At 43.4% G+C, this 26,411-nt stretch overlaps 1 protein-coding gene across 3 annotated transcripts; it reads left to right on the top strand.

Moving 5' to 3' along the window:
• The first annotated feature begins 1,372 nt into the window (after positions 1 to 1,372).
• gna11b (guanine nucleotide binding protein (G protein), alpha 11b (Gq class)) lies at positions 1,373 to 25,605 on the top strand. Of its 3 annotated transcripts, none has more exons than XM_027274535.1 (7): positions 1,373 to 1,517; positions 12,661 to 12,845; positions 13,952 to 14,106; positions 16,290 to 16,418; positions 18,943 to 19,072; positions 19,208 to 19,361; positions 20,156 to 25,604. In XM_027274535.1, exons 2-7 carry the CDS (start codon positions 12,699 to 12,701, stop codon positions 20,344 to 20,346), a joined length of 906 nt encoding a protein of 301 aa, XP_027130336.1. In that variant the 5' UTR covers positions 1,373 to 1,517; positions 12,661 to 12,698; the 3' UTR covers positions 20,347 to 25,604. The 3 variants fall into 3 exon arrangements, with proteins under 3 accessions (XP_027130336.1, XP_010738786.1, XP_010738787.1); XM_010740484.3 differs by lacking the exon at positions 1,373 to 1,517 and adding an exon at positions 1,998 to 2,133 and having other exon boundaries at positions 20,156 to 25,605; XM_010740485.3 differs by lacking the exons at positions 1,373 to 1,517; positions 16,290 to 16,418 and adding exons at positions 1,998 to 2,133; positions 15,184 to 15,312 and having other exon boundaries at positions 20,156 to 20,346.
• The last annotated feature ends 806 nt before the right edge of the window (positions 25,606 to 26,411 follow it).

The raw sequence follows: 26,411 nt of genomic DNA, 5'->3' as shown, positions 1-26,411 counted from the left end.
GCTGCTGGCATCGCCGTAGACCTTTTTGTGTTCATCATGATATTGTGCTTATTTATTTTTATTATGTATCGTTGCATAATTGATTAAATCATTCAATTTCTTGGCTGTAAAAGTATTAAAACAGTTATGCTGTTAGATTTATAGATGGTTAAAATAAACCTTAAAGAGTCAGAATCAGTGATGGATGCATGGATGGAGCTGAGCTGAGATGATGCAGCTCAGTGTTTATGGATGTGCAGATCCCACACATTTCCTTTTTTATTTATTTATTTTTTTGCCTCCTGCACTTATTGAATGAACGCTGTGCTGGTGTGAACAGATGTTATATGCAAGTGTGATCTAAGGCCAGAAGATGTCACTGCTATCACGGCACACGTCCACCACAATCGTCGCTAGTAATTTGTCTTCTGTCTTGTCTGCTGCTGCTTGCCTTATATACACTGCAGGTTATTGATGAAGTTATTGAACTGTCCTGTGCCCTGATGATAAGGTACCACCCTGTGAGAAATCAGAATATTGCGCAGCATGAATTGCATTCCTAATTCATGCATATCTCTCTTAATGATACATATTTGGAGGTGGGTGTGGGGGGTTGTTGCATGTTCTCATCGACCTAACTTGTGCGCCCACCCCGAGGACCCGCCTCGTTCATTCAATTGGTCTGTCACAAACCTGTTTCACGCAATTCTCCGTCTGTCACTCAACAACACCACCACCACAGTATCTCCTCCTCCTTTTTTTTTTTTTTTGCTTGGTATCAGACTGCTGCTAGTGCTGTGTGGTGTGTGTATGTGTGTGTATGTATGCGTGCGCCGACCTTGTTCCAGGCAGCGACGAGCTCTTACCCTCCTCCCGAAAAAGCCAGCTGTTTGCGGGGCGAATACATTCCTGGCAACCGGTCCGACACGGACCCCCTCTTGTTGTTTTCAGGGCGGCGGCGGCGGCAACCGTGTAACAACCTGTTATATATATCTACATTTTTTAACCGTCGAAATGAGTCAGGGTGTGATGGGGGTGCTGCCCTGCTATCGTTAGCTTTACAGGCGGACAAATTCCTTCGAGCCAGCTCGCCGCTTCAATCACTGCGGGGCTCGACTCAACGTTTGAGCCGAGGCGTTGTTTTTAAAGGCGAGCTTAGCGGCGCGAGCTAGCCGTTGGTAGCCGTTACGTGTTTAAATTTAAATTTAAAAACCCAACGTTCGCTTTTTTTTTTCCTTTTTCTTTTTTTTTTTTAAATGTAGTTACTTAGTGAACGGACGCATCGCTGCGGCGTGGATTTAGTGCAATAACCATAAGTTATGTTAGCTCACTAAAGCGAGGACTACTAGTTTTTTTATTTATTTATTTATTTTTATTTTTTTAGCGTGAAACTAGCGAGCTAACGTTGGGGACTGGCACAGATATCAACCGTTAACGGGCGGTTTTGGATGTCGCGACACTGCAGCTTTGACTTGGATAAGATTGGACCAAACGGTGACAGGAGACAGGAGAGGAGGGAGTTTGATGATATAAAGCAGGTATTTAAGTGGCTATTTTAGCTGTATTTTATTTTTTTAAGGCAAGAGCATCTCGGGGGAGGCCTTACACCGTCCTCCTCCCTCCTCCTGACTCCCTCACCCCTTGTCCGAATCCTCCCCGTGATTTGCCCCGTAGAACACCCGGGTGAAGTCGCAGTTGCTCTCGGCTAGGGGGGACAACTTGACAGCGAGGCCCCTAGCTTAGTCTCTCCCTCCCTCCTTCCTTCCCCCGACCTACCCACCACCCACCCCCAAAGTCCCGTCCGTCCATCCATCCATCCGTCCAGCATAGCCTGACAGACCACCTACCTACCTACCTACCTACCTACCTTACCTACTCGCTTGTGATCGAAGCGAGTTACCGGAGGAGAGAGTAAAGGGGTAAGGTGGGGGGTGGGGTAAGGTGAGAGGGGGCCGAGATTCAGGATAAGCTGAAGCCGTCGGGAAAGCGTCTAAACTGGGCTGCCAAAAGCAGAGGGGATGACTCTGGAGTCCATGATGGCTTGCTGCCTGAGCGAAGAGGCGAAGGAGTCGAAACGAATCAATGCAGAAATTGACAAACAACTCCGCCGAGACAAGCGAGACTCCAGGAGAGAGCTGAAATTACTTCTCCTCGGTATGTGGCATCAATTTTTTTTTAAATACATTTTTTTATTTTTTATTTTAAAACGTGTTATGTGGTGGAGAAAACCTTAAACCTCCTTCCTGGGGCCTTGTTGGTAATGCTAGCAGATAATGCTTGCTAGTTGAGGGTTGAGCTAGCTGGACGCCTGGTGTCGGAGTGAGGAACATTATGGCTCATAATATCCTAAATGCGTGGCTAAGTCTGTGAGCTTTGTTGTGTTAAAAGTGCTTAACAGGCTTGTCTGGGTAACATCTGCAACAAGCAGCTTTTTTTTTATTTATTTATTTATTTTTTACACTGTCTGTATTTATCCGTAGCCGTGTGCATTTCGCCTTGGTGTGTGTGTGTGTGCAGTTAACTGGAGATGTTTTGCAGGCTAACCACATGCTTGTCAATGGGTTCAGGTTTGACATTATTGACCCTAAAAGCTAATCCAGCTTCAAAAGTGCCACTGTGGTTTGTTAGTTAGTGAGTTAGTTAGCTGGTGAAGATGGTCACTTGGTAATGGAAGAAGCAGCAGCAGCAGCTTTTGTTGCTTTCACCAGGTTGCATAATATTTGTACATCTGGATGAGGCTTCAGTTGCCAGTTTTATTAATTTATCAATTCCTCTTAATTATGAGTCCCCGCACGGGCGTCACAGATCTACCCCCTCTTCCAGAGGACACCGATACTGAGGGATTTTGCCCCCTCATCCTGTAGTCTAGCTGAGTAGGTTAGCTATTTTTACAGCTGGTGTGTGGGCAGGTGGGAGCTGCTGTTGAATAAGTTGCTCTGCGCCGCATTGATTCATAGTTCTGTGGACACAAAGAGGGAACAATAGGCTACGTTCTATCACAAATGTGCTTTTGCGTTGCTTTCAGAAAACTGTATTTTTCTGTGTGTGTGTGTGTGTGTGCTTTTTGCATCTTCCAACAGGCCAAACTTTTAAGTACGTGCGCACGATGTGACCTGGCAGACACTTTAAAACGACAGATAAGCGTGGAAGCTCCTTGGAAAGAGGAAGAGGAGAAAAAAAGGTCCATTTTTAGGACAATTAGAATTATCTAGGTTGCATGCTTAGTTCGAAAACGTTTGCTCCCATTTCTCGCCCACCTAAAGCAGCCCTGGTTATTTGACATGTGTGTCTCCTTTCATTTCCCCGCTGAATACCTCAGCTCGGAGAAGTAGGCCACACTAGAGCCGTGCCGTCGACGGGACATCTTCTGTTCTGTCATACATTCAAATAAACCTGCTCGTTTGCACACGTTTCTACCTGGTGGCCAAGGTGAGCGGGTCAACAGGGGTGTTTGGGTTTTTTTGTGTCGCAGCTTTGAAATGGTTTGCGTGTGTGTGTGTGTGTGCGTGCTGCAATCGTCTTTCTCTCGCCGGATGATCAATGAAGGGATGGGTTGACTGACAGATTCCAGGAGTATTTCTAGTGTGTCTCTGACATTCACAGCGAAAATGAAAGAACTTATCAAAGTGTCAGAGTGCGAAATCAGTCGTGGTGTAAGTGGCCCATCCGGTGTGAGTTAAGGCTGTCAGTGGACGCCCGGATAAGGATGTGTAAGGCAGGATTAGTGCAGGTCTTAATAGGCTTGGTTAAACACATCCGCTGCTCAGACTTTGAGATGTCACTGACTCCTATTACCCCCCCCGGCATTATTCTCAGGCCCGTGGCAACTCTGCCTCTCCTCACCTCACTGGAGGAAGAAGACGACCTCTGTTTCTGAACGTTCAACCACCACCGAGTTCCATCAAGTGTGTTTTTTTTAAAGAGGAGGCAAAGTGATATTGAGCTGCACATCGAGCACTTGACGTTTATTCATCTCAGTCGAATGTTGTGGGAGTTGTTCTGTCATTAGCTACCCTGCAGTTCGCTCTGCTACGCACAGGAGGGGTAGCTTGTACTTTTCAGGGGAGGCTCAATGCGACGTAGACAACAGCTCCTTCAGGCCGAATATTCTCAGTTTTAGTTGAGTACATAATGTTTTACTGCGGACCGCCGTTGCTTTAGTGCCAAATTATTTTACAGCGGAGGCATGTGACTTGTTTTTAGGGTATCATAATTCAGCTCACATCGGACGGATTTGTTGCAGAATGAAACCATTAACTGATTAGTTTGTCAAAGTTAAATGATTCTGCAACAATTCTGATCATCATATTCATAATTTAAGTCATTTATCATGCACAAATGCCAGTTAGGGTCTGCAGTGACGAGTTGCAGCTTTTATATCATTTTAAATAGATTTTTATAGACTAATAAAAGTAATAATGGGCAGATTAATCGATGATTTGGAGCGGTCAAAACTCTAGCAACTGCTAGTGTTTCGGCTTGTCGTCAATAATTTAAAAAATCCTCACTTGCATTAGATTAGACACAGAAATTACTTGAAGAACTTCCCAAGATTTGTGCTTTAGCCCTCCCATAAGTCCAGAATGCAAAGAGAATCTGTCTACGGTGATCAGAGTTTTTGCCACTTTTTTTCTTGACATATCACTTACATGATGTTGATTTATGAAAATAGCTGCTGTTTGACTGACTGACCTGCTAAATGTTTGAGCTCCAGATTGATTCAAGACCTACCGTCATTGCTGCTTGTAGCATTGTAGCAAACAAAGTGTTTTTCTCACACTAATTCAGGTCCGCCCTCCCTCTGTGTGCCTCTTCCCTTCCTGGCATGGTTAACATTATGGCCTTTGCCAAAATAGTTATGTCTCGACAAGAGTTATAAGGTTTGGTTTAATTTTTATGCCAGACACAGGCACGAAGCTTCCAAACTAAGAATACGGCGAGGGTAGTTTTGTAGGTAAACGCTGTAACAACCTCCGAAGCTTTAGCCACTTGGTCAGAAAATAACAACTCTGCCAGGGTTTTGCAGCAGTGCCCACAGTCTGGATGCCTGTCACTGAGGGCCATATCAGGCCATACCACCAGCTTCCTGCTCCCACAGACCAGTGGTTTGCCTCTACTTGGTCAAAACACAGTGGGCCAGGAGCTGTGGCCTTTTGCTGCGTCGGGTAAATTAACTGCTGGAGCGAGAGAGCGAACGGTCAGTAAAGTGAGATGGAAGGGCAAACGCTTTTTCGGGTTACCCAAAGTGCTGACCAAGGTAAACTATAAGCTTCCTGCCGAGCTGTCGGCGTACAAGTTGGTGTTGGCTTTTTTTTTTTTCATGAAATATGAGGAGGAGAATGTCTGGTGATTAGTAAAAAAAAAAAAAATCCCTCTGACGTCAAAGGCATTTTTGGCCATCAGAGAACATGTCAGCACGGTCTTTAAGACAGAGACTGGGGCAGAAGTTGGCTCAACGGATGAAATGTTGTGGATAACTTGGTAACACACCATCCCAGACCGGAGGTTTGACGCACAGCCGCTTGCCAAGTCACTCGCTGACTGGATTGTTCTGCTTGATCCTCCCCGTCTCAGCAGCATGTCTCGTTACCAGGTTAAGACATCCTTCAGAGAGAACCGTGTGATTGAACCAGGAAGAGGATCAGGGGGTTAGGCTCAGATGTTTATTGCTGACCTTCCTTCTCTTGCCAAGCCGTCTTATTTTGATCATATATGGCAATAGGGATGTTCAAGCTCTACTCCTCAGTGGTTATGTGTGTGTGAGTGAATGCCAGTGAATGTGGAGTTATGTGGACGGTCGGAGTTATCACTGAACATCCTGGTCAGATCTTGCATTTTTTTAAATATGGAAATCATTATCAGACTGTCCTTTTGCAATATATGAGGAGTTTAGAAAGTCTGATAATGATATATTGGCCGGTTTATAGATTTATATAAACGTATTTAATACCCTAAGAATTTAAGATAAGATTTCCTAAATAAGGTTATTAAGAAATTGTGATCAAGAGATGAACTTAGCAAGGCGTTCTTACAGATTCTGTACTGCAGTGTCTTGTTTCTTATCTGTGTATATATGCATCAGCAATAATATATAAACAAGCTCATATCAGCCAATGTAACGGCCCAACCTCAGCACACTTACCTGTCACTTATTCCCAATATAGTTTATGGAAAAAAGACCAGAATGTCTTGGTCTTCTGCACTGATACAACGCCAGAAAACCGGACAACCAAATTGTAGCTTTCAGAGCACACGTGGCCGTGAATGGAAATGTTTGCTCGTGATCATCGTTCAGTAAGATTTTAAATGAACATGAATATGTTCTCTCTGGTCTCATTTTCTCTAGTAGGGCAGACAAAAATGATACAACTACTAATACTACTTCTGCTAAAAAGAAAGTCTCTACTGCAAGTGTTGCCTGAAGCTACTCTCCAAGTATATTTAAGGCCAAACACTTTTCCATCTGGAAACGGGAATCTTCAGCACTCTTCTTTTTATAAGAATAAATGATATTTTGGGGTCATCGAAGGCCTTTTTTATTAAACAATCGACAGTCGACACCTTTTTAAACCCTGATTCCTGATTGGATGTGTGCACCTTGTTGAAGAGCTCATGACATGTTTTGTATTTAACGTCTTAATCTATGCTGGGACTAAATATGTGCTGGCTTTGTCGTGCAACAGTTTGTTTTTGAGTTTTGCGTATTAAAATATCTGTGCCCATTGTATATGACAGCCAAGGCCAACTCTGTATGTGGTTGGATATGATATATTTTGTACTTGAAGAATGAATAAAAATGATATATTTTGAGGGGGGGAGGCCCGAGGCCTTTAAGATGCCCCAACGATTAGTAGTGTTTGGTGAAACTTTTAGGAAACTAGAATGAATTTTATTCATCTGATCTTCTGTTGTAGTTCAAAAGACCCGAAAATTGCATTTATGGGAGAATCCGTGCGTGCCGATTTCTTTAGGTTTCATCATGGTGACGAGCAGGTTTGAGAGCCTGTGTGGTCACGTCTCCAAACGCTTTGTGCCGTACTCGAGTTGGTTTAGAAACGTCTTGTTATGGATACACTAGCGTGGTGCTCGAGGTGCCGTATGTCGGACCACGTATGGGATCGTGTCTTGAAGCTGCTCGCAGTAGGTTTAAAGTAATATCTATCTCACTTAATTTAATAACCAGCGGTTTAAATAGGGTTATTTATAATATTGGACTGCACATATTTTAAATGTCTTGATCTCATTCCAGGTCATACGTTAATCTTGGAGTACACATAGCTGATACGTCCATCCAGACTTTGAGTAAATGTTCAGACCTCAGCCAGCCTTACACACACACACACACACACACACACACACACACACACACTTTGTCTCTCTCTATGACACGATGTCTTTTACTCTTATATTGCTCACTAGTGCTCTATGACACGATGTCTTTTACTCTTATATTGCTCACTAGTGTACAGATGAACACACACGCACACATACACGCACATACATTCTTAAATGGGGTCATGGCTGGTCCTCTGGAGATACGGGGGTGAATGAGGCTAGATGGTGACTGTCCCACATACCGCTACTTGCTACCCCAGTCCCCAGACAGGACAGGGGGCGGACATGGCCTGCCGCTCTGTTCACTGCCAGTATCGTCCGGTCCTCTCTCTTTCTCTCTCTCTCTCTGTGCTGACAGGGTGGCATGTTCGTTCCTTTTTACTCCCACCAGCTGCCGTGTACAGTAAAGCCCACACGTCTCTCTGTGATCGCACCCGTTTCAACTCCCGTCACTTCATCTTTCTGATTCGGGTTCGATCCGGAACGCTGAGACGATGCTTACGCTTCGGACATCAGCGTGACGCATGCGTACATGCGTGATTAAACCGTGTGGTGCGGACACGGAGCGATGTTATCTTGCAGAATCTCCATGGTGAGATTTCCTAAAAAAAGGTGCCGCGGCTTAAGAAATAATGTCAACATCTAGGATTTGGCTGTTTTTAAGTTGGTAGCTGTGTGTGTGTGTGTGTATTGCAGACTAAAATACTGCTGCTTGCTCCAAATCTTTTATAAAGCCTGTATTTGATTTCTTTTTTTCTTTTTCGCTCACCCACACCCACTCGACCAGAACAGCACTCGATGCATACTCGCTGGTGAACAGACAAAGCCTCCCTAAGGTGGTCGTGTGTGTGTGTGTGTGTGTTATAGCATGTATATTCAATTTACAGCTCCCTCTCTCTCACACACACACAAGGAGCACTCAGCACATGCAGAGACATCAGCACAAAGCCGTAGTGTTGTGGCTACATCCTGACAGCAAGCAACACATGTTGGAAAGCTGCAACAGGACTGAGAGAGTCTTCTTTCCTTTGTCTTTGTGTGTGTGTGTGTGTGTTCGGCTGGAGTCCTTTGCTGCATTGCCCGGGCCGTTGCAGGGGAAAAAAGGGAAAAGAAAATGGGCCATCGCAGCGAAGGTAACATCCATGCCTTGAGGTTGACCACAGGATCCGTGTGTGTCCACAGTTGGTTAGGCAGCTGGTGTGTGTGTTGTGTAGCTCCAGGCTGCCTTGGCTCAATCCCTTTCCTTTGTACGCCTGAAAGAGGCCAGTCTCCAAGATGAATTCAGTGAAAGATTTAGACCCACGCTACATTTCGGTTAGCCTTGTGACTGCCTGATTCATACAGTATCTTTCCAGGACGCTGATTTAAAAAAAAGGCTAACACCTGCCTCGTGCCAAGTTTGAGGTTTTCATAGTACTTTAACCTCTGCTGTGTCTATGCAAATCTCCCCTCTCTCTGCTGAGATTGGATTACCATGCACCGCCTGAAAGGACACTTTAAAAAAAACAACAACCAGATAAGCAAACACTGTTCATACCAATGCACTGTTACATTTGCGTGTATTTGCATGCAGGTTAACCGCGATGCCGGTTAATCCTCCACCTCTCTTGTTCATGGAAAGCTGCGACAGACATTTGCACGGAGGGGAAGCCTGAGGGTTAGACCGGGAGGCTCGTGCACGAGGCCTTTAGTGGCCGCCCATGCCTGCATGTGAAGCCTGATGGAAGAATTGTAGGATATGAGCAGACAGTGTAAACAGAGCAAACCCTACAACACACACACACACACATAACCAGATAGACTGACAACCTATGTGTCAAGTCCATCAGGTGTTGTGTCACAGGCTGACATCAGTCGCATTATGTAATGGATTACGAAAGCTAGCCTGGCAACGCAGGACACAGGTGTGGTGTTTGGTGGATAGCTGTTGCTATTTACATACTGCTTTCATTTCACCAGTTCTTCCTAATTTGGCCCATTCAGCGCACATTTTTAATTTTCTGCTCATTGTTGTCGGGTTACCCCGAGACTTTCTGTTCCAAGAAACACACCAGCTCCGCAAAAGACCAGCGTCGGTGTGTGGGTTGTGTAGCATATCTTGCACTGTTGCACTGGGGCTCTCTCTCCCTTTCTCTTTCTCTCTCCCTCTTTCTCTTGTCTTTTCCTCTCTCACACACTCGTAGCTACCTGGAACAGAAAGCGTTATCAAACCCAAGTAGTGTGTGTGTGCGCGCTCTATTAAAAGGTGACCTCCTTTTTCTAGGTCATTACCAAAAAAGAATGGATGGATTCTAGTTATGAATATCCAAAATTCTTGACAGAGAGGGATGAGAATGGAGAGGCATATTTCTAGCCTAAAGGGAGAGAGGGGAGGTTAGGAGGGGTTGTGTCGAAAAAGGAGGAGGAGGAAGGAAGGACAGTAGAGAGAGAGTGTGAGTGAGTGTATTTGTGGGGGAGAAGCTGGTGAGGGCATGCAAATGGTTGTGGCTGGTGGTGGTGGTACAATCTGGAGAGGAGGGGCGTGGGGGGGAGAAGACAGAGGCTCGTAGTGTGTCGTCTGGTGAAAGAGGGACACGACAGTTAAGAGAACAGAGCGGAGGGAGATCTTGTGACGGGGGGTCACGAGAAATAAATCAGACATCAAGCCGGAGAGAGCGATCCTCTCTCGCTCCTTCGCTGAAGCAGTCACTAAGGACACTAATGCCGCAGCCCGACACAAAGAATGCACTCTCTGTGCTCGTTTTGTTAACTGGACAATCACAGTTTTTTATTTATTTTTTTATTTCGTAGGCTGCAGCATGCAGCAAAAAGCACTGAATCATGCAGGAGAAACTCTAAAGGTCTAGTTTCTGTTCTGTCTCCAAAGCTGTTTTGTCGGGAGAGAAGATGGACACAGTGTTGAAAACCCAGATTTTCTATCTGAGATTAAGGCGTTTCTTCCTGCATCAGTGGAGAAGCTGCTATCTCTCACCAACATTTTTACAGTCCTTGGTGTTAGGAACCCCCTGGTACTGACCTCAGACCAGCTTTTTTTTTTTTTTAACCCCCCCCCCACCTTCTCTCAAAGACTTCTCCGTGGAGCCAAGGCCCTTCTCTGTGGTACGCCAAAAGATGAAGAGAGCACAGAGCGAGCCTGAGGGGTTCACAGATATATTTACTGTCTGCTACGAAAGAGAGGAGAGAGAGAGAGAGAGAGAGGGAGAGAGAGAGAAGGGGCGGATGGGAGGGGTTAAAGGGAAAAAAAAACAGGAACGAAAAAAGAGAGGGAGACAGAGGAGGGGTTGCTATGGTAACGGAAATATGGCTGCTCTTCAAAAACCTTGAATGTAGGTGGTGGTGAGATGAGTGTGTGTTGTTTTTTTTGTTTTTTTCCCTCCTCGTCTTTCCCTTTCAGTTTTGCAGATATTATAGATGTGCTGGATCTCTTTTGATTTCACCGAGGACTGAAATGCCATCAGCTCTTTGTGTATGTGTGTGTGTGTGTGTGTGTGGCCTGAGGGTGGTGTTTCTGGGCTTGCAGAACATAGAAAGCAAGCGTGAAATGTGGGTTAGGCCTAACAGACCCCTCAACAACTAGAAGGGGGAGGTGGGGGGGCTTTATTTGGCAATCACTGTAGGTCTTAAAAAGCTTAAAAACTCATTACACAGATTTTTCCCCACCCTCTCGCTGAAATCAAGCAGGGTTTGGTGCTTTTTCTTTTTTTTTTCATTTATAAAGGGCTTTTAATCCAAAGCCTTTTCTTGGGCTTCTTACCATATGTGTAAATCTGGAAACTGGACACCACTTGAAAAATTGCGCTGATCTCACAGCCAGATATGGACTCAGGAGGGCAGAGGAGGATCACTGAAGGAATGCAGCCTTTTTGACAACGACCCCTGCCGTCACCTCCTGGCAGAGGCGGTTTAGTGTTAGATCTTTAAAACAAGTTGTCTTGATCATCTTCACTAAATTAGCTTAAATTAACACACACTCCCCACTCCTTCTCACTCTCCCTGAAAACAAGTTTGATCTGTTCTCCGTCCAAACCGTGCGATAACGCGCATGACAGAACGCACCCGCAACCGGTTCAATCAAGTTGGAATTTGGTAACGTGTACGGCCACGTTAACTGAATAATTACCCTGGCTTCATTTGTGCTGATCTGCCTAGCTGAACATCAGATAAACAGACAGCAGCACGTTCGTGGATCTCTTTAACCAGCTTCAAAGTCTTTTAGTAATTTTTTGCCTTTTTAAATGAAGCGTCTGTCCCGGGTCACAGCTTTGGCTTGTTGATTGGAGGATATGGAAACAGGCACCTAATGGGAGTGGGCAATATGAAATATAATCTCTATCACAGTGTAGAATTAGTAAATCTAGATTTGTCAAGCCTTGTAAAACACGCCGAGCAGAGGAAAGACGGCTGAAGTGACGATAACGTTACTCGACAACTCATTAAATTAAAGTGCGATAGAAGCCTCCAGTGGAACATTGATTATGTTTAAATCTGAAATATTGTTAAGTACACACAGCAGATCTTTCAGCCTTGTCTCGTCGGTCAACTTTCTCTATTCTCATTGTGTGATAAGCAAGCGATTAGCTCCGTGGCTTTGAAATGAATGAAGTGCGGAAGTGCTAAAAATTGCAACTCACATAACATTTCAAACTCCATAAGCCTCCATATTAACTTCACAGCAGAAATAAACATGTTTACAGCCTGGTACAAAAAACAGTTTTGGTCTCTGTAGCTAATTTCCTTGTTCATGACAACTGTACTGAGGGTGAATTTTTATAGAACTCACCTGTTCAAATTATATTAAGGCTTAAAGTTATGCAGAATTAACAGCGTGGCTGCTTTGATTGACAGCTAGGGGCTGTTACAGATGGCTTATTGATAAAGGCAAAATGACACAATCGCATTGCTGTGATGTCATATAAAAATCCAGAATTACCATGAAGCAGTCCGGGTCACTGTTACAGAAAAAGATGGTTGCTCGTTGAACTTTGATCCCTCTTCTCGGCACACAGATGCATGACTGTAATTGGAAAGCGGCCCGGGACTTGATCCTGTATGTTTATGAAGAATGCCATCATTCTTTAGATGTTTTCTCTGAACTCCATCTCTTTCTCTGAGGCAGAAAAAAACACTCCTTACTCTTACTTTCCTGGCATCCTTGATGAATGAATGTAACAGAACTGTACTTGTAGACTGTAAGGCAAATAATACTGAAAACTGCACGTCTTACCAGAATGCTTTGGTTTGAACGATCTCCCTTTTTTTTGTCCAACACAGTTGATATATTGAATGTGCCATCTCGACACTTTGCCGCATGCGCTCCCTCTCTCTAACCTCCCATGTCCTGTTCAGGTACGGGAGAAAGCGGCAAGAGCACCTTCATCAAGCAGATGAGGATCATCCATGGAGCCGGGTACTCAGACGAAGATAAGCGAGGCTTCATACGGCTCGTTTACCAAAACATCTTCACCTCCATGCAGTCCATGATCCGTGCCACCGAGACCCTTAAGATCCCCTACAAGTTTGAACAGAACCGGGTAAGGACCGACACACACAAGTTCCTTTTGATGCTTTTTAAAGGTGCGACGTGTTCAAGTATTCATATAGTAATGTTACGCCATGGGAACAGGATGCATTCACAATCAGAAATAGGCCATGAGCCGCAGCCAGACTCTTTTAGTCCTCGACTGTTAGTAGCTATTTGTACATAGATGTGCCTTTTTTAATACATTCAAACGACTGAAAGTGAACTAGTTAGCAGTGATGTGGGAACAATACGACTACATAATTATAGTCTATTATTGTATGCTACAGTAGTTCTCAATTCCAGTCCTCAGAGCCCTGCTGGTCTTTTATTGTGAACCTCTAATTGAGGACTGATTTACACCTGGGATGAAGGTGAATGTAGTCCGCTACTCGGTAGGACAGAAATCCAGCGGCACACTCCTTCACCAAGGACCGGTATTTAGACTTTCTCGTCTGCAGTAAGAAGGATATTGTGGCAAACAGTTGTCACGTTACATAAAAAAAAATGCCTGGCACGGTGTAATTTAGGGCCACAAATATTGTCAAAGAATTGTTTTATGATCAGTTTAAAACCCGGTTGTCTAGTGTGACATCGGTTATGTTTATGGTGTGTCCTAATACATTTCAGAAGTTAAGCTTTAAAGGTGAGAAATAGCTTAATTTATAGCCCACGTATCTTATCAAATTACAGTTATGAAAGCCTTAAATAGATGGGGAGGGTATATATATATATATATATAGTGTCTGTCATTTGGGTATTCCTTTCTTCTTAAGGCACTCTATAAAGTCTGTCAGCTGCTCTATTATCAACTTACAACCTCTTCATATTTAAGATTTAGATCAACTGTTTTTAGGTCGTTCCCTGGGAAACATCTCGAGGTGCACAAGAAGCACTGATGCGTTTGTCTAGCAGCAACATAATCTTTGAAATAAGTTTGGATATGTGGGCGGTTGGGGTCAGCCACCAGGTCCAAGCAGAAGACCTACAGATATCTCAAATATCATCAGCTGTAAATTTCAAGAAATGAGTAACTTGAGTGTGTTTCTGTTTGCCCTGCCGCCTCCCTCTCACTGCTGTGTCCCGGCTCTTTATCACACCTTTCTGTCGTATTTTCAGTCTAATGCCATGCTCGTGAAGGAGGTGGACATCGAGAAGATCAATGGCTTCGACCAACCTTACATCACGGCTATCAAAACCCTGTGGGCAGACCCAGGGATCCAGGAGGCCTATGACCGCCGCAGAGAGTACCAGCTCTCTGACTCCACTAAATAGTACGTCTGTGTGTGTTTGTGTCTCATCAGGTATGATGTCTGTCTGAAATTTTAAGAATGGTATTTGTGTGACTGTCTGTGACACAACGTGCGCTTATGTCATTTTTTTTTTCTGAGCGTATGTCTGCGATGCTGGTTCGGGATACATATTTATCAACCCTTAACAACCCTGTGCTCTTCTTTTATCAGATATTTTATGATTTGATTATGATCCTGAATCTTTAAATCTCATCTGTGTGGCAGAGAGTTGTCGCCATAAATCAAGACAACAGGGTTCAGAGTAATTAGCGAGTGTTTGGGTGTGTGTGGTTAGCGGCATGTGTGTGTGTTTCGTAACCTATGCAGGGCAGGGCGGCACTTTAGCCTTTTGTCCACACGTGACACAAATTTAAAAAATCCACGGCCTATTTCACAATCTGGCAATCTCGTATGAAAAAACACACAAGCCACACGTGTGCAGGAGCCTCTGTTTGGTGTTTAACATCATCATACACTGCAGATAAACATCCACGGTGGACAATAACCAACTATTAGACAATTTGTTGGTAGTGCAATGTGTCATTGGGAGTGCTAACAACAGAGGGGACTGGGTGAAATGATCTTAACCGGCTAATGGAGCAGAACAGACACTTGAAGGCACAATCCTGCCTTTGACAACACCATGTGTATTTAAAAAAAAGGCTCTTAAGTATGAAAATACTCCGATAATAATAAACAAATCATTCCACAGATTAGCATTGTATCTTTAGTTAAGCTGCGTGTAAATGCCAGTGTTGCCACATGATAGAACACACTGCTACTGTTTGCACAGTGTTGTTGTAGCAAATGTATCTGCCTCCTGTTTGCCACAATTACCGTACATTGTGATAATATGTGACCCCAGGCTAAATGGCCAAAGGCTCTTGACTCCCTTTCTAGTGCCCCCTGGTTGTGGACTTGATGTACTACACCTTAAGTCAGCGTATAAGCAGGTGTGCTTGCTATGTTTAGGAACACATGTCTTTTTTTGTGTGTGATTGAGAGAGATAAGTAAACAATTGAATATGTTATCCACACTGTTGTGATGTATATCTCCAGTTACCTTAGCGATATAGACCGTGTGACTGCGGAGGGATACGTTCCCACCCAGCAGGATGTGCTGAGGGTCCGTGTTCCCACCACGGGTATAATAGAGTACCCGTTTGACCTGGAGAACGTCATCTTCAGGTACCGCTCTGGCACCAGGACTGCAGCAGCATCACCGTAGCTAGAGGACAGAAACCACTGATGACTTACCAGGATGTTAACAAACGAGGATGTGTGTGTCTCAGTAGCCCACAATTACAACAGAATTACAAACTCTCATTACTATGGTGGAAGCACATGTTGCTTAGCCAGAGCCAATTCGTCTTGAATAGACCCAGTTGTTCTATGGAGAGAAATAAAGATTACGTTGTATTTGAGATCAAATGAGCCTGAGGGCCACATCGGTTAACCTGATTAGATATCAGTGGTTTGTGTTCAGAATTGTGCTGAGATTCTGGCTCCAGGAAAAAAACTAAAGAGATATGCTGCACTGAAGCATGTGGGGAGCAGTCACCAACCAGATGAAGAAGGATTAGACAGTGATGTCAAAGATTCGTTACAAAATCAGCGAGGCCATTTTAAAATTTAATTTCCCTTTTTCATATTTAATATATTTCCAGTCGTCGTCCTTGATAGCATACGTGTCCGAACCTTCTTTATCTCATCCAGGTGCTGCTGTCTCCGCTGCTGAAGTCACTGCTGCTACTGTCACTGATGCCACCTCACTGTCTGCAACATAATCCGCAACCTACTTGACCTCACTGCAAATTGTTGCCAGTTTAAAAAAAAAAGAGAGAGTCCAACTCAGAGCCACAGATGCAAGTTAACAGCTAATCTCAAAAGTCCTCCATGGTTTATGGATGGGAGAGTGTTGGTGGAGCAGTGACACTGACTAACACCTTCTTGTTTTCCTGAGACGTGGTCTTTTCTGTGACGCTTTCCTCAACAGGACTGATCCACACTTCCTGGAATGGCAGTGGGGCGGCCGTGGCTGGGGAAGGGGGGGGTTGCGGTAATTGCCTGTCACGCTTTATATAACTGTTTTCCCGTCTCTTTTTCTCTTTATCTCTCCTTTTTTCTCCCCCCCTCTCCCCTTCCACCGACTGGCCTGCCTGTAGTTATCTTTCCGATCTGGATCGTATTGCAGATTCCAACTATCTTCCCACTCAGCAGGATGTGCTCAGGGTGCGCATCCCCACCACAGGAATCATAGAGTACCCATTCGACTTGCAAAGCATCATTTTCAGGTAGAAACGATGCCTGTTTTGGCTCAGTCCCTCCCTCCTTGTTTATGTCGTGGCTCCATTAACCCATATGTTATCGTGTGTTTTTGTCCAAAGCCCCCAAATAAACCATGTTTCTTTTTTTTCTTTTTTTTTTGTCCTCCCTCATTTAACCTGTGACTTTAATTCATGACACTTGACCAATCAAAGAAATGAACAGCCTCCTCATAGCCCTACACTTTCTTTTACCTCTTGTTACCAGCAGCAATCGTACCACACATAATACAACCCCCCCTTATAAACACAAAGTCCTACATACTGGTGCCCGGTCTCTGTAAATGGGTCACCTCCTCTCTTCCTCCTCCTCTCCTCCTTTCCTCTCCGGCTGGCAGAAGAAACGAGGTCGTCCTCTCCGCGGTGGAGGAATGTTATTTTTGGGCAGCAGGTCCTGCAGGGCCTATATTGGCCCTGGGTCTCTGTGGACCACGGTGGACTGGGCCACCACCAGGGGGCAGCCTTGCATTATGAATCATGCCAGACTTGTGCAGCTTTTCTCGGAGACCACGCTGCACCTGGTCTGGAGGCTCGCACCTGTGCATCCAGAGGTGGACCAGAGTTTAGAATTAAATTGTACTCGGGCTATTTATATAGTAGCTTGACATCAAAGGTGCCTGACAGGAAAGATTTTAGAGAATCGGTTGTCACAAATGAAGGCTTAATGAAACTGGGACCTAAACTCCCTGACGAGTGAAGGGTGACCTTGTCAAGGAGAATCTCAGGAAACCTTCTGAGGATCCACACATGTATCAGTCAGTATCTGAGCCAGCATTGCTCTTCATGAACAGGTCTCTGTGCTAAAGTCAAGTTTTTGCCCAGTTAGTTGTGTTAGTCCATCTCTTAGATGTCATACTTCTTGAGATGCGATTTTCTGAGCTTGTAGCCTCTCATTAGGTCACATAGGAGACGTCCTTCTGCCGTAAAAATGATCCCACCGTCACAGGTGCCCCTCGTGTCTTTCAAAAACATGTCAGCTCCTGCCTCCTGTCCTCTGCCTGTCCTCTATCTTTTTGTCCTTCATTTCACGGTTTCCTCGTTTGTCTTCTCCGAGTGCGTTTAAAAGCTTCAACTTTTGTGTGGTGCTTTATCACACACACACTAGGGAAGGCTGAGAAAGCTGTCTGGTAGAGAAATTAATGCGTTAGGACCCTCCACTTTCACTGTATCACATACACAGAAGCACAGGCTGATCTAGTATCAGATGTCACGTCGGCTGCTTGTATAATAAGATGAATGCCACTGAATTTAAGAATACTTGTAAGATATTTGTATTTCCCACTGACACAGAGTTACCTGTGTATGACAGCTTCTATCTTAAACTATAAAAAGTTGAGTCACACCCGTAATTCTAGTTGTACATTGATTTGAGAATAATCGCTTGTTCTAAGCACACACAGTATTCTGAGATGGGGGCAGGAAGAGGGCTATTATGCAAACTCCTACAGATAAAACCCGTTTAGCTGTGAAAGTGAACCTTTATTTGTACCGATCAGATTCTCATTCATCATCTGCCTCGAAGCTCCAAATAACAGACGCAGTAGAACTAAAACAAATTGTGACTTTTCCTAAACTGAGTGGCATTAGTTTAACAACTGATCCTAGATCTGTCTTGGGTATCTTTGAAGTGCAGTTGTATGAGTTACTTATGCATAGTCGGTACATTACCTACAGTAGATGGTAGTCAGCATGGTCCCCAATTTGGACAGAGATCCTCCGTACAAGGAGCACTGCTGTGGACGGGATCGGCAGAGTACGGTACAACGCGGCTTCACCTTGACGTCAGACAGCCTTTATCTTTGGCATTAACCGCAGAAATTTCCAACATTTGTATGCTTAAACTCAACATAGGTGATACACCAACTATGCATAAGTACCTGATGTGACCCCACTTTAAATACCTGAACTATCCTTTTTAGATCTGCATGTTTCCGCTCTCTGCAAAACTCCCAACAATTGCTTAATCCTTGAATCCATCACGTGTTTGTTGTTTTTTCAGTTAATAAGGACTGCAGAATAATTGCCTCTTTTCTTTTTTTTTTCAAACAAATGATCAGGACCCAAAATAAATGATAGTAAAAATATGTTATCGTGGGTCCCAGGATGAGACTATATCTTTATTTGGGTCATGTGCTGAAAATGTTTAAGCAAGATGTACACCAGAGAATATCTTTAGGACAAATCTGCACAGAAAAAAAAAAAGTTCCTCTGTTATAGTTCTGCTATACAGACCTTTTTTTTTTTTTGCACAAAGCAGTCAGTACATTTGTATTGTTAAAGATTAAACAAGCTTTCTTGGTGCCAGCAGTTATCGTGATGGATTCAAGACCTTTAAAAAAACAAAGTACTGTCCTTAAGGCCGTTCCAGGACATTAATCATTTCTTAAACACTGAGCGCCGTCTGTTTATTAAACAACTATGAGATAATGTGTTTTTCCTCCTCCTCGCTTCTTTCACTTGCTTCCCATCATCTTCACCTCCGTCCTGCCATCAGGATGGTGGACGTAGGGGGTCAGAGGTCAGAGAGGAGGAAGTGGATTCACTGCTTCGAGAATGTCACCTCCATTATGTTTCTCGTGGCGCTGAGTGAGTACGACCAGGTCCTGGTGGAGTCGGACAACGAGGTAGGTCGATATTGTGCCCACACACAAGGCGTGTAACATTTCGGCCTTTATGTGTAGTGAGATGCATACATCTCAACCGGGTGCTTGAAACTAAACAACGTGACTCTTCTGTTCCCCCTGCTCTCTCTGCACCAGAACCGTATGGAGGAGAGTAAAGCCCTGTTCAGGACTATCATTACCTACCCCTGGTTTCAAAACTCCTCCGTCATCCTCTTCCTGAACAAGAAGGACCTGCTCGAGGAGAAGATCGCCTACTCACACTTGGTGGACTATTTCCCTGAGTTTGATGGTGAGATCACCTATACGTCGGTGTGTTTGCGTGCTGACTAATTTTTTTGACATTGCTAATCCAGCAATGTACAGTTGGAAGTCACCCCCTCATATAAATGAATGTGTTATTCAACAGTCAAAACAGTGTCTCAAATTGATTATGACTGAGATCTGAGATCTAGAAAGAGAACATTCCAGGAAACCCCCGTCGATTATCTAACCACGGTATCAATTCGTTTGTCCCAGTATAACGCTGATTGTGTAACAGTGTGATATGGACACAGATTCAAGGGAATAGGGAACAGCATTTTGGCTGACAGACAGAAATTTTGCAATATATGCAGTAGAGGGAGGATATTTTACAGTGTAACAATAAACCTTAAAAATAAATGGGATTCCAACGTCTCCCGGAAATGATTTCCACGATATTCAGGAGGTGCTCAAGGAATTCTCAAGGAGTTTTTAAGCACTTCTGCGGCTTCCTTTCCCAGCACCAGAGGTTGCCACTAGACGAGAATTGGGTAATGTATTCAATGTAATCACCACCACAGTTACCCTGTCATGCTGTGGGAAACACTGCAGCTAGTCCTTGATTTGTCTTCAGTGACTTGCTGTACCGGCAACTGTGTTTTCTATCTTGTGTGCCCAAGACTGTGTCGTCTTTTTGTTGTGGTAGTAAAAGAGGTATTGAGTATTCTGCAGTTATGACAGTCGTATCAAAGAAAGGGAATACATCTGTTTCCCACACTGACATGCTCCCTCTGAATGACTGTCTTTTAAATGCCTGTGCTTGTCTGTGTTTCTGAATCTCAGGTCCTCAGAGAGATGCACAGGCGGCGCGGGAGTTCATCCTCAAGATGTTTGTGGACTTAAACCCAGACAGCGACAAGATCATCTACTCTCACTTCACTTGTGCCACGGACACTGAGAACATCCGCTTTGTGTTTGCAGCTGTCAAAGACACCATCCTACAGCTCAATCTCAAAGAGTACAATCTGGTGTGAGGGCTCCCCCCCCGTACGACGCGCATCTCCTCCCCTCTGCACAAAGGCACCTCTTTTGGGAGTGTGTGCGCTCGACTCCACATGCATTACACAGCACATCATGCCGGCTCTCTCTCTCACACACACAGACACACACACACACACACACACACACACACTAATAGAACCGTTTGTTTTTTCCAGTACATTCACAAATCGTCCCACCTGCGAACGCCGTCCCTCCTCTTTTCACCAAAGCTCGCCCTCTCTTCCTCCTTCGCTCGGCAGCTTGTTGTGTCAGAGTCCTCGCTCCCCCCAAAGCTGCTCCACGTGTCAGATTTGGCCCCCTCCCCTCTTTTCGGCTGCTGGCTCTGGCACATTTCATCTGGCACACAAACCTTTCACACGGGCTGTACAGTGACTGAAGGGGACTTTGTTGTATGTGTGTTTGTGTGTGTGTGCGTGCGTGTATATTTGGGGCAGCATTGACTAGCGAGGAGCTGTGTTTTGGTGAATAGCAGCATCAAACCCCCACCCCCCTTTTCTTTTCTTTTTTTTTGGCCCTCTCCGGAGTTGACCCTCAAGAGGTGCGAGATCAGATCCTCCATCGTGTCCTCTCGGAGCTCCCGTCAGCGTGGAAGGAAAGCAAAATATTACTGTTATCTCCTGAAACCAACCGAGGACCCAGCCAGCGGCATCATGCCTCTCGGGACAGAGCGTTTTGGACTGGAAGTGAGGTCGGACACAAAGGGGGGGACGGGGCCGAGGATTCTGTCTCCACTTCGCATCGATGAATGTACCCACCAGTGTGAGCGTCACAATCACAGAGAGGAAAAAAACAAAACAACAACTAGAAATATATACTATGAAGTAAATGCATATGTAAACACACTTAAGACAAAAAGCACGAGAGGGCAAGACATAGCTAATCAAAATCTGTTCGTTGCTTAGATTTTTAAAATGTTTTTAATGATAGAAATTTGTTGCTAACGTCTACTTCTATTTAACAAATAACGGCTAAAAGGAACGGTGATAAGAAGTGGTAAGAAAATCTATAAAAACTTTTAAACTTTGCAAAACAAAGACGTCTAAAAAAACGAAACAAAAAAAAAACAAAAGAAGAAGAAGCAACCAGAAATTAAGTATCCTTTAAAGGTTTCTGTGAGATTTGTGTTTTATCTTTTTTTTAAGTTAATCACATCGCTTCCCTCCTCCCAGATGTTTGCTGTATGGACTCGCAGGGACAATCTTCCATGTGACAACCCCGTCACAACATCTGGCTCCACTGATAACCTGTCACCCCCTTATTACAAAACACTAGCTGCGGGTGAGAGCTCCCTGCTTTATTTTTATTTTTTGAGCAACAGGCTCTGCTCTGATTGGTGGAAACATATGTGGAGGGAGGAGCGGGGGGAAGAGAGTGGGATGAAGAGTGATGTCATCAGTGTTTATCGGAGCACAGCTGCAGAAGTAGCTTATTCGACAAAATAAAAGCTTGTAAGCGTAAACGTGCCCGCATCCTCCAGGCCTCCCCCCTCCCCTCGGGTGTGGATGAAACTCACGCAGTGACATCAAACCTGTGTCAGCCGTCCAATCAGACACACTTCCTGAGGGTGACATCAGGAGGTGCTTCTGTTTACTTTATTCTTTTCTCTTTTTTTTACTGTATAGTCACTTTGTTTATATAAAGATTGCTTGCCGTCGAGTGGTGGGAGGAAAATGGGGAGGGGGGGCTACGAACCTTTCACAGAAAAACGCACTCTGAAGTCTGCAAACGTTGTTTGTGTATATTTGTTTGTAAATACATATACACAAAACACTCCTGTACAAAAAAAAAACAAAAAAACGCTCTGTGGTACACCATCTTTGGCAAAAAAAAAAACAACACAAAAAAAGTATCAACTTCTTTCATTAGCATACAGTTTTGAATTTATGGTAGTAGTGATACTGTGATTATGGATTTTTATTTTTTATTTTTTTGTTCACTTGATTATTAGGACTACACAGAGCTCAAGCGGTGTTGAGGAAGCGAAGGGCGAAGGAGCATTAAGTCAGAGATAAAGAGGTTCCTCTCGACTCCACACTACTGCAGACAGCTCTGGCTCCAGAGTATAACTAACTAGGGCTGGTTTAAAAAATCTTCACAGTATGGTGACAAGATGATTTTAAGAGTAATAATAGATTTTTTTTTTTTTTTTTAATTTATCTAATTTATGGACCAGGTTTGAAGGTGTTGATAATTTGACTGCTTTTGATTCTGTCATGTTTTTGAAGTGCTCCTTTTCTCATGCCGGAGCCTACTTGAGTCTGAACTGCTGTAAAAAAAAACAAAAAACAAAAAAAACAAAACAAAAAAAACGAATGTCTGGTATAGTAAGGACTTTATCTCTGCTTTCTATTTCTTATTGAGACATTTCCAGTTGTACTTGCCATCACATCTGCATCCATGATAATACTGTTTGTTTGTTTTTTTTCTTTAGGAGCCCTCACGTTTGTTTTGTTTCATTTGTTTGTTTTTTTTTAATGAAGAAGAAACTCGTATTTCCTCTCGGTTTATAGACGCAGCGCTGTAACGCATACCTAGAAAAATGTACAGTACGAAACGTAGGTGGACTTTTTTATCAGTGATTGAAGACCCACGCGGTCCATGCTTGCTATTTGTAATTTAACACAGGGGAGAAAAAAAAAATCTGTTGTCGTTTTCTTTTCCTTTTTTTTTTTTTGCATTCGTTAATTTCCAGTTTTTTGAGGCTTGCTTTGATTAGTGCCAGTGAAGTGCAGATATACTTTTTTGGTCTTTGACCTTTTCTACAGGTGACTTATCCTTCATCCTCATTAAGGGCTATCACAGTGCATCAGGCATCAGACGGCGGGGAGTGGGAGTGGGAGTGCAGGACCACAGTGAACCAAGTCATCCACTACTAATCCTTGTTTAGAAATGGAGATTACTTGCAGTATGTGCTATAAGAAGTACAGGCAGGACGTTAATGCAAATGTAAGGCGTGTGTGTAGAGAGTTTACCAACACTAAGCAGTTTCTCTTTGTATGTATTTCCCTTTTTTTGTGTGCGTGTGAATTAAGCGGACCCAGTATCTGGCTCTCTGACCTTCACTACTTGTTTGTTTGCATTGGTATCACAGTGTTACCTGTAATACTTCATGCAGTATAGAAACACTAATCACTAAAAGACACTACTACTACTACTACCAGGACAAGTATTGCATGTCCCCCCCCCAAGTATTTGACTTATAGCTGATAGCCAAGTAATGACCATGCGTGTGGCTTTGCATGTTTAACCCATTGACTACAAATCTCTCACTTTATTACTGGTTTTTAAATTGATTTCCTACTTCAGCACGCAAGCCGTTGGTTTCCCATTCACGCCAGTGACGTTTGAATTGTAACTTGCAGGGACTTCAAACTTGATTCTCAGAGATGCTCCACACCACAGTGGGCATTTAGTCTATTTTCTTAATGTGCACTTTTGTTCTTGCAACCACAGAACCTAAAAAAAAGACAAACATTAGAGGACAAATCCAACTAAATAAGTTCTAATACTCTTAACACTAAAAACTGAGTCAGAGGTACTGAATTAATCTAACTGACAGAATGAACACTACACTTTATAATACCACTAAGAAAGATCCAACACCTGATCACTAAATAACGTCAGTGTCGGCAGCATATCTAATCTAATCAGAGCACCCTCACACCTAAGATGATTTTCATCACTCCGTGTTCTCAGCTGCGTTAAATCACTAAAACGTGGAAACCAAAGGATGCCAAACACTTAGGGAATCAATCTGAAAACTCTAAAGTATGCTTCAAAAATGTGAAGCAATGATGTAAAGTTTGAACACTTACATTAATGAGGCTAAAATATATACAATAATTTTTTTTTTTAAATGCCAGTGTGGTCCTTAACTGCCATTGTGTTTGCTGAAACCGTGGAAGACAGCAGACAGCCAAACGTTAGACTGTTGTCGTAAAGAGAGGTCTGGATGCCAGTATTTATATGGAATTACCAGTATGGATACCCAAGTATTTATCAGTAGTTGTGTTTTTAAGATTTACCATGTGTTGAGTGCAGCTCACTTCCATGTTGTATTATAAAAGACTTGACACTACAACTCTGGCACATGGTGAAGGGCTGACTGGCTGTTAGTGTGGGTTTGGTAGTGTGTTAGCGGCCCTGTGTTGCACAATGTGTGTTTTTTTTTTTGTTTTTTTTAACACATTTGATCTCAACATATGAGTTGGAAAGAGTTGGAGGGCAGTGTCGGATGAAATCTCCTTCTCGTTCTTTCATTCTTGTCCGTTTTCGAGCAGTAAGCAGTGGAAAGACTGGATTGGGTTTTTCACTGTGGCGCTTATTTATTGCCTTTCATCGCCTTGAATACTGACACGTGGTGTTTGCGGGGTCCCTCCTTTTAAGGTTTTCGGAGCACGCTCGGTGACTTCTTTTGTGTGTGTGGCCGTCGTGCGACGTCCCCACCTTGTTGTGGGGGGGTCTTGTTAGAAGTGAGCGGAATCAAACTGTCGGGCGTCGGCGCGGACTTGGTGCATATTCAAAGCTTAAACCTTGTTTCATTTCCTCCGTGATAAGAAAACATTACCAGAACACTATTATTTAGGACCACTTGATTAATTTTTTTCCTCACTCCAATGAAACCTGAAGGTCAATTGTGTAGTGGTGTATAAAATGCTGTTTGTTTGTTTTTCTTTTTTCTTCATTTTGTATGTAAACCAACTGTAAATGATGTATTATACTGAGTGTGCCAACCCCACTCTCTCTAGAGCCAGGCTCTCTCTAAGTGCCAACGCTGTGGTCATCATCGAAAGGACCACCACCTGAGATGGTCGCCCTTTTTAAATAAAAACACACCGGAGACTAAAAGGATAGATGATTAAGTACACACAAAGACTTTATTCTGTATTTAAGATTGAAGATTTAAAAGATAATCTGCTGTTTTTTAAGAAACTGTAATTATAATTGCATGTGCTGTTTATTTTGTGTTGGAAGTGAGGGCTTTGATGTTTTCATTGAAGCAGAGCCCTTAATGAAGGGGGTTCAATCAGTTGGTTATTATCGATTTTATTGATTTACATAACTCTTGCCATATTTTTATTTTTATGTGTTTCATGTATTTGTTTCAACCACTGTTGCCTGATCCTCATTCAAACATGAACATGACTTATGATCATTGCCGCCTTCTAAGAGAGAAACATAATGACAAGGTATCTGTTTTAAATTGAAATAAATTTGTTCCTATACTTGCTCATGGTGTGTGTGTGTGTTGAGTGGGTTTCATGAAAAGTTAGTTAGAATAAATGTGTTTTTAGTTTGTCAGACCAAAGAAGAAAGTGTTATTAACCACCCAGCCAAATTTGAATGATTGGAAATATCGACAAGTTTTTGAAATTAGGTGTCAAAATCAGGTAAAAATGAGCAGCTCAGCTCTGGGACTGTGGGGGCGTGTCCGCTGCATGTGCCGAAGCCTCGCCCACTCGTGGGAGCAGTCAGGCAGCCATTTTGAAGAGACTGAAACGTTTCGGATGAGTTCAGAAAATGACACGACCAACTTTGAAACACAAAACAGAGATGATTTAATCTCTCTTTGCTCACAGTGGCCTTAACGTGTCATCAAGCCATTTATTTGGAAAGAAGTCTCAGAATTGCCTTTACACTGATTTTAAAGTTGTTTGTAGAAGTCTGAGGCAACTTGACGTGTTTTCTCGGGTCACTTACTGTGTTATGAACAGTAAGAATTCGATCTGCAAGACCCCTCAGGCAGCAAACATCCAGGATTTCTGTGCTCGTCGTGGTAAACCTCAGAAAGAAGTATGAGTGTCAGAATTTGAAATGTTTCAAATTTAATAACAAAAAAGACTTTCTAATGGTTTATCCAAATGTCCTGTAAGCTCCCGTCCCATGGCTGCATTTTTTAAAACTGTAGGCTGAACCATGACCAGGTTATCGTCATCGTTTAGGTACTACTCAGTTTATAACTGACCTCTAATGATGGTGAAGAAGGTTTCCTACTTTGGCTGATTATACTAATTCTGTAGACTTATAATATTGTAAT

The sequence above is a fragment of the Larimichthys crocea genome, chromosome XXIV, assembly GCF_000972845.2.
Source record: "Larimichthys crocea isolate SSNF chromosome XXIV, L_crocea_2.0, whole genome shotgun sequence".
Classification (NCBI taxonomy): Eukaryota; Metazoa; Chordata; class Actinopteri; family Sciaenidae; genus Larimichthys; species Larimichthys crocea.
Note: the sequence above shows the minus strand (reverse complement) of the source record. Positions and strands in the feature narration are given on the sequence as shown.